Source organism: Neltuma alba, unplaced genomic scaffold (assembly GCF_004799145.2).
Source record: "Neltuma alba isolate B1F8T4 unplaced genomic scaffold, ASM479914v2 tig00003579_pilon, whole genome shotgun sequence".
NCBI lineage: Eukaryota > Viridiplantae > Streptophyta > Magnoliopsida > Fabales > Fabaceae > Neltuma > Neltuma alba.
The window spans coordinates 1,006-17,120 of NW_021633339.1; the positions used below are offsets into that span (position 1 = coordinate 1,006).

General features: G+C 32.7%; 1 protein-coding gene across 1 annotated transcript; it reads right to left on the reverse strand.

The window, feature by feature from the left end:
- Nucleotides 1-5,722: 5,722 nt before the first annotated feature.
- LOC114741939 (DNA topoisomerase 1 alpha-like) lies at nt 5,723-14,798 on the reverse strand. The gene is made up of 16 exons (XM_028930187.1): nt 14,640-14,798; nt 12,616-13,807; nt 12,247-12,441; nt 10,420-10,500; nt 9,731-9,790; nt 9,506-9,600; nt 9,250-9,406; nt 9,019-9,144; nt 8,447-8,527; nt 8,165-8,255; nt 7,955-8,088; nt 7,463-7,531; nt 7,277-7,366; nt 7,084-7,181; nt 6,839-7,007; nt 5,723-6,059 (listed from the first exon to the last, which is right to left on the reverse strand). Exons 2-16 carry the CDS (start codon nt 13,765-13,767, stop codon nt 5,991-5,993), a joined length of 2,667 nt encoding a protein of 888 aa, XP_028786020.1. The 5' UTR covers nt 13,768-13,807; nt 14,640-14,798; the 3' UTR covers nt 5,723-5,990.
- Between the last annotated feature and the right edge of the window lie 1,317 nt (nt 14,799-16,115).

Below are 16,115 nucleotides of genomic sequence, written 5' to 3' on the forward strand. Positions count from 1 at the left end.
CAATGCTATCGTTCTACTATCTTATTTAGGACTTTATCCATAGCTAATAAGAAGTTTGTTTTCTTAGGACTTTGCACATTCAACATAGAAAGTTTACGAGTCTTATCATATGAGATGGCATTAATTATAGGGATTAGACAATGTTATTATACTCGACTATAATACGGGCTTGACTCGGGTTGACCCCACAAGTGAAAAGAGTCTTTAGTTGGGTCGGGGGAGAAAGAATTCTTCTTGTCGTAGAATCATGAAATAAATGGTAGTTATTTCTTACAAAATTCATAATATATAAACATACTCTTTTAATCCTAAATGTAAGATGTATCTTATAGTATAAATTACACTACTACATAATGGGCTTTACATTTAAAGCTGGAGGGATATAACATTTTGAAATGTAAGGCAGGAGTGAACAACTCATCCACTTTTTTTTTTTTTTTTTACACGATAGGACGATTAGTCCACTTTATGTTAAGGGTTTTTATGATGACAAAACTCATAAGATATTTTGCAATTTTGGACTCGTAACGAAATTAACTAAAGTGTGCACTAGCGCAGTAATTTTTCTTTATCTGTTTCATTTTTTATAAAATGGTTGAATATATTAATTAAACCAGGCATAAACAAGTAGGAGACAACCTAAAAACTAGAACTAGTAAATAAGAAACATGTCAGACATCAATAAAATGTTAGAACAAATATGCTTAAAAGGATACTTTGAAACAAACGATTCAAATCATGAAGATGTCATATTTGAAAGGGGATTTAATGGGAACCAAGAACCTACTCCAAATTTCACATTTAAGGTCTGCAATGTTTTGCAAAATATTGAAAGCCCCATGACACATTAAAGGAAGAAAAATAGTAAAAGAGTTTTTGCAAACTTTGATAAAGAACCTTTTTTCCCTAACCCGTAAGTAACATTTTAGTGGAGGCAAACCTATTCAAAATATTGTTAGGTACTAAATATGACTACATCTCTTAGCATTACAAAAAAGCAACTTATTACTAACAAAAAATTATTCCATTACTAATTTTTAGTGAATTAACTATGCAAATTCTATCACTAAATTTAATAAATTTTTAGCGACAGAATTTTATTCTGTCACTAAATTTTTAGTGACAAAAATTTTTGGTCAGAAATATCCGGCACATATTCCGTTGCAAATTTTTGTTATAAAATTTTTTATGATGAAATTTTTTTCTCCGCTAACTTCTATTGCTAATTCTGTCACTAAATTATTTGCCATAGAATTTTTTGTTACTAATTCCATCGTTAAGTTTATTCTGTTGCTAATTTCAAACTTCATTATTTTATATTATAATCGAACATCAATTTATATAATAACATAATGAATAATATAATGATTTAAATATATTTTTAATTATAAAATAAATTGATATATTTACAGGGTTGGTATTAATAAAGATATCATCATTATTCATCTCGTCATTAGACACTTATTGAGACAGAAAGACGATTTCTTAGAAAACTTATTTTATGTTTCATATTAAGATCAATTCCTATAGTATGGATTCAAGCGTTGGTTAATTAAGTTGTGAGGGATTAACCTTTTTCATCAAATGTAACGTTCGTTAGTTAAATAACACACTTGAGATGGAAGCTCAACCAATAGATGCAAAAACAAGTGCCACAACATTTTTCATATAGGAACTCGCCTCTTCATGAGTTACTCTTTTGGTCTTATTTATAAGATAGTTTTAGCATATTTTATATAGACTAAGAAAAATCTTAAAATATGCTAACTCTTTATTAAAATATAACTAGTGTTTAACTTTACGCCTATTTAATATATACACTTATAAAAAAATATCTACACTATAGTAAATAAAAGATAAAATAGTATATTCATGCTAAAAATTTAATAAAGTAATTTATAAATAAGACTAACAAAAGCCTTCTCTTGTTACCTTATAAATAGGACCATAGAAGCATTTAAATATAAATATATTATTAAAACAACTATTCTAGAGTTATTTTAAGGGAAAATTAGCGAGAATGATCAAAAATAATATTCATTGAGAAGCATGTTAAAAATTACAATTATTTCTAAGGACCAAATACTAAAATATAGTCCAAAAATACTAAATTACCCTTAACTAAATCCTTATATTTTCTCTTGTCACACCTCCAATGAATATATTTTTTATAATCTCCTTAATTTTTACGAAACTTTTTTATAATCTTTTTCTCATCAATATTTGAAACAAAATTTATGAAACTCACATCAAAATCATTTATTATTAATCCAAAATATCTTTTATACCTAAACACCAATGAAATGAAATTATTCATCTAGATAAACCATGCTGGTACTAGTTATATTTTTCCCAATTAGTAAAAGTTAATTTTTTATCTTTGTCTTTCTTCCTGTTTCAATTGGAATTCTCTCTGCTCCCCCCCCCCAAATATCTCTTTCTTGAATTTTTGTCTTTATAAATTGTTTTAATATATGTGTGTATATATATAATAATATATCTATATTTAATTACACATTTTAATTGATTTCAATAAATACAATTAAAAAAATTTATAAATAATTTTGTCAATTTCAATTTTTTAAAATAATAAATAATTAATTAAATAACATTGCTCATATTTATTTTTATATGTAAAAATTTTTATTCTCTTAATCTAAATAAGTTTTTAAATTATTATTTACTGTAATACACAAAAAACAAGATCAAGAAAGAAAAAACAAAAATTGTTAACAAATAAGGAATAGTATTGAGAAAAGCTTAAAGCTATGAAACCAATCTGCGGGACTCATTTTCCTGCTTATTTGTTGGTTTATATGAAAGTGATAAATTTTTACTTTTAACCCAACATCATTAAAATATGAATTTTACACATTATAGTAGTTGGTCGCCAAAACATGAAACATATGTGAGAGTGAAATGTAATTAGATAAAATTTAGGAATTTAGTTAAAGGTAATTCAGTCTGTTAAAAAAAGTTAGAGGTAATTTTTAGCATCTCTAAATTTATATTTTGATATTTAGTCTTTTAAATAATTATGATTTTTAATATTCTCTTCAATAAATGTTATTTTTTAGTCCTTTTCTTTAATTTTTCCTTATTTTAGTGTCATGCTAAAACTACTTTAAAGCCTTACAGCTAACATCTAAAGCCTAATTCCTCTTGCAAACCACTATCCCTTGGATGTCTAGTTTATTTAATTTATTAGAATAGTCAATTATATGTTAAAATCAAATTCATTAAAATTCTCTAATCTTGATTTCTAATCTAAACTAGAAATTTCTCCCCCATGCAATACACAAATCATTATATTTAATTAGATTTAAAATTCTAATAAATTTCATTATCTACAGTACCTCAAGATTTGCTTCTTATAGGAGCATGATTTTTTTTTCTTTATTCAAATGGAATTTGAATTAGAGATGTAGAATTTAGAGGGAATGTATGAAAATTTGAGATTATTTATTTATTTCTTGATTTAAGCCTCCAATTGACATACTATTTAACTATGATGCTCTCCATTTAATTTAATATATCCAAATCCTAATTAAGATATTATTCAAATTCAAAATTAATTATTAATTTTTTCGTTTGAACTTCCCATCGAAATTCCATTTATTTATAATGTTTTCCATGTAATTCAATATATTCAAATCTCAATTAAGATGTTATTCAAATCTCATTAATTAAATATATTTGGATCCCATAATATTATACCCAACCTATTTTTAAACGAATCAGGTATTACAAGTTGATGATACACATACATATTAGCTGCAGCAAATCTATAAGTTTCGCGTTAAAATCAAATATTAGTTGAGTAAATAAATTGCCTTATAACAAAAAAGTTTGCTAAATCACAACATCACGTTGCAAAAGTATGTACAGAAGAAAAAGGAGAGAAGAAAGAAAGGGGGAAAGGAGATTTTAACAAAAAAGCGAAAGTGGTAAAAAGGCAATAAGGAGAGAAACGTCTGGTGCAGGTGAGAGAAGAGAGAAAGGAAATTAAAGGAAAATGAGTTAGAGTAGTTCACAACTCGGTTATTAAAAGATGTATTATATTTTGGTTTTTTGATGAAAATAAATTTGAAATGCATTTACGTTAAAGGTTATAAAAAATTAAAACCCAATCAGATGTAAATAAAATATTAATGGCTCCATATAAGCTAGTCTCCATCTTTTAAAACGTTAAAGATTTTCTATAAATTATTTTGCTATAATATTATTAAACATATATAACAACTGTTATAATGAGGTATTTTGTTTCTTACCCATTTCATTTGTTTTTCTAAACACTTCAATAACGTGTACAATTAATTTAAAAACAGTGCCGTTCCAATAAATCAACATTATATTTAGCCCTCTATAGTATTAAGTATAATTTGATATACGTAAATATTTATATTTAGGTAACTTTGAGAGAGGTGAGTTCCCCATATGAAAAATGTTACTGGACTTGGTTCCACATATAAGTTTGGGTTTCATTTCAAATGTGCTTTTCCGTCAAAGCTTGCAAATTTTGCCCCTTGAACATGCTACGGGCTTTCAAAGTCTTGCAAAATACTGCAGACTCTAAATATGGGATTTGGACTTTTAGAATGGGTTCTTAGTTCTCACTAAATGCCTTTTTAAATGTGACATCTTCATTATTTGGACCTTTTGTTTCAAAGCATCGCTGCTCAATCTATTGATGTTTGATATGTCTCTTACTTACGAGTCCTAGTTTATAGGCTGTCTCCTACTTATTTATATTTGGTTCACTTAATGTATTAAATTAAAATTAAAAAAAAAGTGCTCAGTTATTAGTGCAGGCTTCAATTTTGATACAAGTCCAAAATTGCAAAATATCTCAAGTGTTTCGTCATCGTAAAGACTCTTACGTTAGTCCGTTTAACACTTCTTCCAAAACCTAATGGTTATGAATCCAATAGCCTCGGTCAATTTACATGACAACTTTCTGACTTGGGGCAACCTCAGCCACCATTGGATTAGAGTCAAAAACGTTATATCTGAGCCTTTAGAGGAGATGCAGATGTATTCTTCCTAACCCGACCCAACTGGAGCCCAATCTTTTCAATTGTCGGTTAACCTGAGTCAAGCCCATATTATAGCCTAGGATTTGTTGCCTTAGAAGGATGACCAGGTCAAATACCTTCAATACAAGATACCTGATTACAACTCTTGAATGTATTGTGTAGTTTTGCTATTAAGAATCACTTCACTTTTGCAATTTGTAGTACATAATGCCATATTTACTTCACACCTGTATAAATGGACTTCAATTTTCACAAATAAATTGTCATATTATAAACTTTCAATGTTATAAAATAGAGCATTATAGCATGATCTGATCCGTATAGCAAAGACCCCATCTAATAGGACAAGACTTGTAAACTTTCCATGTTGAAGCAAAATTTCACATCAAAATTAGCTTTCTAACTGGGGATTGGATATACAAAGTTCTGAGAAAACAAACTCAGCTATGTATAGAGTCCTAAATAAGATAAAATGATAGCATTGCAGACATTTGGGCATCAAATCGCTCGTTAACTAAGTGGCTAAATTGAAATACCTACCCAGAACCTAAATAAAATTTTGTTTTTCCAAATACATATGAAACATGATCATTTTTGCCAGAAACAGAACTGACTAACTTGAACTTGGGGAAAGGCAAGAACCTGGCACAAACTAAAAACGCCCACTGCCAACAAACTATGGCAACAAACAGAAACAAATAGCTATTCTTGAAAAATGAATTAGAAAAACTTCACCTCATTTTAACATTTGCCAAAGTGCGGCATTATAATCATAACTATGAATGGTTGAAACTCAGAGCGAAAAGCAGTCAGTGGCAGGGCAAACTCGCCCAATAATTAGATTAGAAGAAATTACAACATAAATTTCCGCTGGGCTTGGCCAAACCAAAAAATATACATTTTTTGTGTAAAAAGAAATGAGTAAAAGATGAAGTCTCCGCTCATGAAGAGATCTCAGAATCTGAAGCCAGGGTCTACATCCATTGCCCAGGCAAATTTTGCCAGCAGAGATTTGTTGAAGATCTGAGCATTCCGGGCAACAAGTAGTACAAATCAGCAAAAATATGACGTTAAATACAAAAATACAGCCAATTAGCATGGAATGCCAAAAATAGACCGTCAGTGGCTTACAAAAAATATGACTTTTGTAAACTTTACATTAATGATTCTAGTGTTAATCATGCGTAGGCTCGAATTAACAAGTAGGCAGAGTTATACAAGCAACTTTTTGTTGACTGGAAGCAACCTTGCCTCCAGCCATCACAAAGAAGAGCACAAGAGAACTGCTACCCACTAACCACGTCAAGCTTAACTGTCATTTCAATGAGTTCTACTTAAGAAAACAAGAAAGAAAGGACCTATTTGTTAACACCCCCTCAACTTGGAAACCCAAAAATTATCTCGCTTATCTATGATACTTGAAGATCAGTATCCTTCAATCCATTTTCTTGTTTCTCACTAACAAAGAAACCACCATCAAAAATTATCTCGCGTATCTATCATTTGTTGTTTACAAATAAATGGGAGCATACCACAACTGAAAGGGAACGCTAGTTTACAATTTTCAAATTCAGAGAGGTAAATGCAAATCGCTCAAAGATGAAGGCATTTGCGTTTTTCTTCCAAGCAAATATACTGAGACTAGCAACCAAAATATATATATATATATATATATATATATATATTTGGGAAAAAGCACTAGTTTACAATTATTTCTTCAAGCCCATTAAATTCTTTAGAGCACTGGCAACACAAAAAATTATCATAAATAACTTCATCTGAACAAGTGAAGAAACCAGCACCTTTTCAATAGGAACCTCATGCCGCTTGCACCAAGCCACTGTAATCCTGGGATCTAGGTAGTTTATCTTGGATGTGCCTAATGCCACAGTTTTGAGATCTTCTTTGGTCTTCATGTCACGTTGCATCTTATCAATTTTTGCCTTGGTTTGAGTAATCTTTTTGTCTAGTCTGTAGATTGCAATAATAATAATTACATATCATAACCAAGCAAGTAAAGCCTAAGGTATGAAGAAAGCCATCTTACGCATCCGGAGTTAGGTTCCGTTTTCTCTCAGCACTCTTCAGAGGAGGTTTGCCTTTCTTTACCCTGTCCAAATCTGTTTTCAAATGCTTCAGAACACCCTACAAGTAAAGAGTAGGCCAGCTTGAGTTATAAATTTATAACAAAAAACCCTAGTTTGCCAACAAATTCACCAAAACCCAGGGATTCTCAGTACCTGGAGTTCAGCAATCTTCTCAGTTAACCTTGACATTTGTGCAGTATGAGATTTTGACACACTACGTTGGTGATTACAAATAATTGCAACCTGACATCAAGAGACAGTAGCAATGAAGCTGATGATGTCTACGAATGAATACATAGAACTAACATGAGCATGTTGCACATATATTGAGCCATTCACCTCCTTGTTTGCAGTCTGATAGACCCCAATTTTCTCTGCAACATCACCATCTTTAGTATCCTTGGTCAACTGTTATCACAGAATCCCAGAAAATTAGACATACAACTTCCTGATGACATGCCAGATACACTTGACAACAATATGCATGACACCATTTTGCTATGAAAATAGAATTAACGTATGCTTGCATGGGATATATAGCATATGTAGGAAACAAGTATTTAGTAAAGCATTCCAGAAGTGTATTACAAGTTTATAATCAAGGTAAAATTTCAACTCCAATGAAAGATGCAATGCTCTTTAGGGAGGCACTGACTCCTCACCTGTCGTAGAAAAAAAAATGTAGGGAAAAGAAATTTTTGATGTCAAAAATACAATTAGTAACAGAAGAATAATTGAAGGGTATGTAGAAGTCTAGGAGATAATGGAGGTACAGTATAGTCATTTCAAGGCACGTTAGCTTAATGATTTGCAGAATAAAACCATTATTACCATGTCATCCAATGTGATAGATGCATTGAATGTACGGAAGACTTTAGCCGTTAGGCCAGGCATCAGTTCCTTCAGGTGAGCATTTAGTTTACTTGTATCTAGCTTGTCAAAGAGATCATCACCAGGGCTTTTTTCTGAAGATCAAAATATCAAATACTTAAGGACCTCAGTTTCATAGCATAGATATATCATATGAAATATGTTTCCCACCTTCTTGGAACTTTAAAATTGCATTATAAACTTGCTGTTCAACTTCTACCGTATTTTCATACTTGATCGAATCTTTACCAAGGAAGTTAAACTGCATTAATCCAAATAAGAAAAAGTGATTACTAATAGAAGAAAGTTTTAAGAGAGATGCTATCGTTAAAAGATTAAAAGATCAAGATGACACAGAAATTTTAAATCCTTGAACCTAAGGACTTATAATCTGATCAGCCATTCCCAGCTAAAAAAGAAACAGAGAACGTGATAATTTGAAAGCCATAACACCTGCAACTTGTTGGGGGCTTCTGCTGTTACATTTTCCACTTTCAATGTGCAGCAACCAACAGTATCAGCTTCATCATCATCCTGAGGAAAGGAAACTAAAATAACTAAATGCTCAAGAATTTTTTTTCACGAGTAAAAATCAGAATAGCACACAACAAAGGTAAAGGGGAATGCCAACAAAGCTACAAGCGGAATCTGCATCAAGTCGCTTTAGCAAATCCAGCCATACAAATTTATAAATTAAAGAAAATACACCATTTATAGAATTCCAAATTATCCATTCTATCATTACTTTAATGCAAATGTTCATACATTGACTAAATATGAAAAATATTTCTTTCTATAGACAAGAACAAGGTGGGCACTTGGAAACATGATTTTTTGTGGATTTTAGAGCTTTAGGATTTCGACTGAAACCAGCAAGGACTTGAATTTCAAGTTCACTGATGAATTTGACTAGTATTCAAAATAATTCTTGCTTTTATGCCTGGGCATGAGTGTTGTACTCTTTTCATCAATCATATGTATGATCTGCAGTGAGCACAAGTGAGTGACGATTCTCCAGACAATACCTTCTCATTGCCAGCCCTCAGAGCTAACTTATCGATAAGGTAAGTAGCAACAGCTATTTGCCGCCTTGTAATATCTTTACTTGTAAAATTCTTCGTGTATGCAGCCCTGATGTTCCCTATATAATTCTGCACCGAGATAATTAATTAAACAAACTACAAGAAATCTTACCCTAAAGTATCATGAATGGAAACAGAAATGGAGTTCATAAAAAATATAAAGCACAAAGGTACCTTCAGCATCCTAGCTTTCTCATACTTTTCCTTGTCACTCTGCCCCTTCAAAGAGCTACTAGCAGCCAGGAAAACATATTTGAACAACCTTGGGTTGATTGGATCACTCCAGAATGCTAACCATGTTACTGTATTGTCATGCCTAATCTCCTTCCACCTGCCAAGGTCACAAACCCCAAGGAATAAAAAATAACGTTGACTTTCAACTTTGACCAGATTTGATATTAAATTTTTCCTGCTCTCCAGTGTAACTTACTTTTCACCAGGGATAGGGCATTCAGGAATTGGAGCATCCTTTCCGATATTAATTGTGATATCACTTGGATGAATGCGCCTTTTCAGTTTGCCCATCTAATAACAAATAGAAATAAACCATTATTAACCACAAAATCTGGTAAAATATCTCATGTGATGTCACATCGTAAGAAATCACATTTATATCTGAAAAGCTCTACTACTAGTAATTAGCTAAGACAGTAACCTTTGGATGCTCTCCACGACCTCGGAACAACCCCGGTGGTTCTACTCTAAAGTTTCCAACCTACAACGAATTGTCAATAACATTTAGTCAAAACTCTAACAAATTACCAAAGGGGAACTTGAACTCAGCAACTTGCACAGAGTAAGATGATTCAGATTTCAAAGCTTGCACTTAAATAGGAGACAAGAATAACAAGTTCAACTTCAGGAACAAATAACAATTGACACAGACAACATTGAAGTCTACACAAGCATTTAAAATAGGAAAACAAACAACCATAACTTTTATGAAAGAAATCCATTTAACAGTAAGATATACTTTAAACTAAAGATAAGATCAACAGAGAAAATAAAGGGTTTAACATGAACGCAGAAGGAAGCTACAGAACCCACTCGCGTCTGACAAAGCAATTGATATATAGGAATTAAAGTGGGGAGGCAGCAGGGTAGTTATGAGTATTCGATGCACAGGTGTTTTGTAGGCATTAGGCATATGAAATCATTGTGAATGAATTGATACGACTATTTTGCTATGTCAGGCTTTTGCCATGTATCACAAATAGTCAAAAATTCTTCAGACAACACATAAGCCAAAAAAATGGATTGCAGAAGCCACAAGAAGTTGAACTATAGATTGGGAGTCAGAAATTTTAAGAGCGTGGAGAATGTGAGAGCCCAACATTAAAGTACCTTCTCCTTAACACCGTCAACTATGGCCCACATGTATTTCTCCTCTTGTTTTGCTTTCTCCTCCTTAAGGGCCTTCTTTTCCTGCATGAATCCAAGACAAGAAAGTTAGCAGTTACCAAATAGAAAGAAATGAATTATAACGTCTTCAACTCACTTTTTTTTTTGGGCCAACTTCAACCACTTAGTCCTAATGCATCTGATCCACCCAAAATCCCAAAAAGAAAACGCATAAAGTTGAAGGCCGCGAGACAATAGACTTATCAAGAACCTAACCTAACCTAGAACTATCCAATGGCGATCCAAACTTCCTAAAAACTACCCAAATTAGTTACATGATGGTGGACCCATTATAAATTCACCATGCTTGTCAGGAAAAACACTGGAACAACATTAAGGAAAATAATAACAATTAATTTTAGGAAAATTACTTTTGACTGGCTCAGTAAGGAAATTACTTTCATGAGTATATATATAACCACGCATAAAATTCCAACATACAGAAGCCAGTGAAGGACATAATTAACTCTCAGTTTGACCGCCAACAAGTGAGAATGCTACAGAATTAACATTGGGGTGCCGACAGGCATTTGTCCCACAAAATCAGGGATCAAAGCATGCTCTGATTCCCCCCCCCCCTTTGGGTATAGTGCACAAAGAAGCATCATAGTTGTAGATAGAAGGCTCTTGGAGCCAAGTCATGCCGAGCCTTCAGCAAAAGGTATTAGCAAAGGGTCATATTCACATGGTTCAAAACATGGCTGTTAAAAATGAGTTTGTGAGATTGCATCAAACTCAACGACTCAAGCTTGTGGGCATCACACGATTTCTGCTGCAACTTAGTAACAGTTTTACTTTTAGCCCCTTTCTTTCCTTGATCAAATCCCTGAACTCAACTTAGACCAGCCCATATGACAGCAGGATGTGTTAATGGACAAAAATGATTGACATGAACGGGCTTCTCCCTTTATCTATGAATCTGTCTTTTTTTTTCATTTTTATCTGCATTTCATTTATTCATATCAATAAATCAACAACGACAGACATTCACATACTGTTCATACGTAGGCTTATGACTTGGGCAAGTGTATTTGTGAGAATTTCATTGCAGCACCAGTAAGTTGAGAATTTGGCATTTAAATATCGTTGTATAGATATCTAAATATGGTTGGCAAAAAAATATCTAAATATGATTTTTTTCACTTCATATTCTATTTTAAGCACTATTCACAAAAACAATCTATGCTCCAAGTTTTCCACAAATATTATTAATTGATGTAATGTAAACCCTTACAAGTTTACAAGAGTTTACATTATCAGTTTATCCTCACCTCACAACGGTACTATAACTTGCAAGTATGAACTTCATTTCAAAGAAATTTAAAAGACAAGTAATATATCAAACAGAGACACGCACAAGCAAACTAAGATGCTGGGGTTCTTGTATGTCATGCTTAAGAACATTCATTCAATCATAATCAACGAGTTGTTTAACTTTCATGACACCTTGGTACTTCTCAAATGAAGAAGCCTGTTCCAGCTGAATACACCAGCTTTGGTGTTTACAGTACTGTTCCACAGTTGGAATCCATTAACCAAAACCTACTTCTCACTTCTCAGCATCACCCAAATCCTTATACCCACTTCATCTTCGTATACCAAAGTCTTGCTTCTTCCACTCATTCATACTTCACTCTTAATTTCTTAAGTGCCAAGTCATTATCATTAGCATTCTAATAAAGTTGAACTGAACCAACAGAAGAAATGATGCTTTGTTACAATGCTAATCTTTGTCATAGTAAAAAAAGCTCATGCTAGATACCAACTTACTTCTGTACTCATTTGTTTCTTCTTCTCTTTTTCGACTTGATACCAGTCATATATTGGGGTAAAGTCACAACCTTCCAAGTTCTGAATTACATGGTTTTTTCCTAGCAATTTGCGCCAGTCGCTCCAGAAATTACTTTTGAATGTTTCTTTCTGCATATAATCTGTATCTCGCATTACAGCAAACATAGTTGCAACCTACAAAATATTTTTAAGGTTCATTTACAATGTCAGAATTTCTCATGGAGATTTCATAATGTGAAAAACTTTGTAACAAAGTGCTTAAAGAACATCATTTCCTCACAAACAGACCTAAAAAAAAAAAAAAAGCAAACAATCTAGCAGGATAACTTCACAGTAATAAAACAACACCTCCTCTTGCTCAGGAGTTAATGCGACTGGCTTCCCTTTGTAGAGCATCTTTATACCATGGGGCTTGTAAGGAGGTGGAAAAATAACACCATTGTGAACCAAGGTAGTCCACTTTTTCTGCCCATCTCCTTCACTAGGAAGAAGTTTTGTAGACTTAGAATATTCTGAATTACTGCCTGATTTCTTCATTTTCTTGACTTGTTTCTTAAATGATGCTGAACCAGACTTGTTAACTTTAACTGCCTTTTCAATCTTCTTCACTGATGACGACTTATTTCCTGATGGAGAAGACTTGGCTAATCTCTGTGAAATAGGAATATCATCATCATCATCTACCTTTGACTCATGCTTCACAGGTACTTGCTTAATTTTAGTTGATGAAACTGGATCTGAGAGCTTTGGCTTCTTCACAGAAGAATTCAGGGAACTAATCTTATCTAGTGGCCTCTTAACCGACCCTGTAACAAGCTTTTCCTGTTTAATACTTGTGCTGGAACCATCTTGATGACTTTTCTGAACTTTCAAAAGGGGTTTTTTCTGATCAGAGTGATCGTATCCACTTCCAGATGTTCCTGCATTCCGTGATAGCCTTGCTGACAAGGGAAGATCATCATCATCATCATCAGAGTCTTCAATAGGTTTCTTCACAATAGGAGCAGCTTTGCTATTATGATTGGAGTTCGTTTTCAGCCTAGCACTCAATGGTTTGTTATCCTCCTCATCATCAGAATCTTCATAGTTTCCTCTCGGAACATGTTTGATAGAAGGTTTTTCCTCCTTAACATCACTGAGCACTTTCGATCCTGAAAAAGGCTTTGACTTATCTCCTGACGATGATACTTTAGGATTTGCTACAGGCGACTTCACATTAGAGGAACTGACACGCGAAGTTGATGCTTTGGAGATATCTACAGAAGCCTTTGTGGGTGATGTCTTGACCGATGGAATTATCTTGCAATTCTGCAGCCCAGAATTTTGGCCATTGGATTTCCTATGTGTTTGCCCATCAAGACTAGAAGTTGACTTCTTTACTTCAGAAAGCAGTTGATTTTTCTTAGACGTTGCACTAGTCCTTTTAAAAATTACTGGCCCATCTTCATCATCAAAATCATCTGACACATTCAGTTTATCAGAAGACTCAGCAGCCATCATTCAACCCTGGAAAGTGTCCGCATATACATCACATCAATTTCTGCAGGACAAACAAGAAGTTTCCATCAAGAAAGTTCTGGATTATTTACACTGAGATTGAAAAGCAAACTTGAAATTACCATTTTTTAAAAGCAATAGCTCAGGAAATTGTGATAACATGAAGAGAGCAGACAACCTCACAACTCATGCAAACAAGTCAAGCCTATCCCATCATTGAAATAAACTTTTAAAATAGATAGAATTCCAACATGACAACCAATCCACTGAAGATAGGGCATACGCTCTAGCATTGAAGCTGAATAGAATAACAATGAATGAAAGCGCAAAAAAAAAAAAAAAAAAAATAGAACAAGTTTAAAGAATAATCCATGAGCATTACGAGATTTTAGGTAAATAAATATAAATATTTTAAACGATATCGCTTTCTAAGTAAAATAGAAAAACAAGTGAAACCGCTGGCCACAAAGGAAAATTCAAATATCACCAAACCCTAAAAGAAATATCTCGTTAGAAAAACGATGCCGAGAGGGAAACCCAATTAATAAGGAGTTTGAATACATGAAGCAAATCATAAGTTTATCTTTCTTCTCAAAAAATAAACAAAAGAACGCTCCTTTTCAACCATTCTGGAATAAGAAAATCATATTACTCTCAAAATCAATAAAAACCGCTGATAGTTAGTCTAAAGACAATGGATTTTTGGACCCAAAAAAATCCCCCAGCAGCTAAGCTGCTTTGTTATACAAAGAGATCTAATAAGGCGAGAATGAAGATGAAAAAACATGTAAAAAGGATAAAGGAAAAAGAAGAAGGAAACCGAGAGCAATCAAGGGAAAGCGCGGGAATATAAATTTGTGAAATTGGAAACCAACCCCAGAGGGACGACGGCACGTGGGGAACGGACGGCGACGCCGACAAGGACGGACGGTAAGTGGAGAACAAGTGACGACGGTGAAAAGAGCGATTAGGCGTGTTCTGTGACTGTGAGCTGAGCCCTAAAATGCAATCTGAGAAAGCAAATGGCAAAGCAGAAGACCCAGGAAATACAACTCATGGATTTAGGTGAAAATTTGCTACAAGGTTTCACCCTGCACCCTCAAAATCTGTTGAGCTCAATATTTGCCAATATTTAAAAAGGTTAAAGTACATATTAATCGTAGCAATATTATACTATCTGCTATCCTAATTATAAAAGTTAGTTGAGTAATTTAAGAAGATTAAGAAAAAGAGTTAAGTTAGTTATTTGTCATAAATAGGTTTTGTCTTTCCTAAAATATCCTTACTAATCAAGTGTATTAGTTAGAACTACTATTATTAGAAGGGCTATCTTATAAAAAATGTACAAATATTAGAGATAAAATAGATTGGGGTCTTATATTTAGAACCAAAATAAAAGTCAAACGAGGTCCTATATTAAGGACCGGAGGTAGTATATTAATATTTTAAAGTTGCCCTAAAAAATTTTAAATTTGTTTTGAAAGTTTTTATTGAAGTAAAATCCATTCTATATAACGTTTTTTTAGAGAATGTTGGAATAGAAATAAAATTATGGTTTTAAAAGTACTTTTATAATATATAAAATAAATATATAAAAAAGTTTGTCTTAATTTTCAAAAAAGTGCTTTTGGGATCACTCAAATGTCCTTATTCAAAGATACCATACAAATTCTTATTCAAATTATTTTGAATTCTCCTAACTAGTATTCGTGTTAAGTTTGACCATTAGTTGATCAAATATATTAAGTTGATAAGGTCGATGCGTCATTCACTTCATTTTTTTTTTCAAAGTGAGGATTTAGCACTAACTTTAGGAAAATCATAGCTTATATGCTTTCCAAGCTTAGAGCTATTCCCAAAATCGACCTTATTGTTTACATCTTTCTAGAATTCTCGGGAGCTTCTCCTCTATGTATATATATATTAATTATTATTACATATATTTTTTTAATTCTAATTTTGTGTTTATAAAAAGTACTAAACTAAGAGCAAGAGATGAAATCACAAATATGTGGAAAAAGTTATACATGGGAGAAATGATGTTAACGTTCTAAAACAATAGCGAAGTGGATAACTCGGAAAAAAAAAATGAAATGAACCTACCAATTTAGTATACTTAGTCAGTTAATGGCCAAGCTTAACATGGATAATAGCTAAGCCAATATTGCTACAATTTGGAAAGTTCCAGTTACCAGCGTTTTGAAATGAAAACTTTCATGATACATTTGCATTTTAGCCCAGAAAAGAAAAGGAAAATTACACACAGGTCCCAGGCAATAGAATTTATTCATCTAAAGTCCCAAGAAAAGTCAAAATTAATAGCAGGTCCCAAGAGACCTTAGAGTATTACA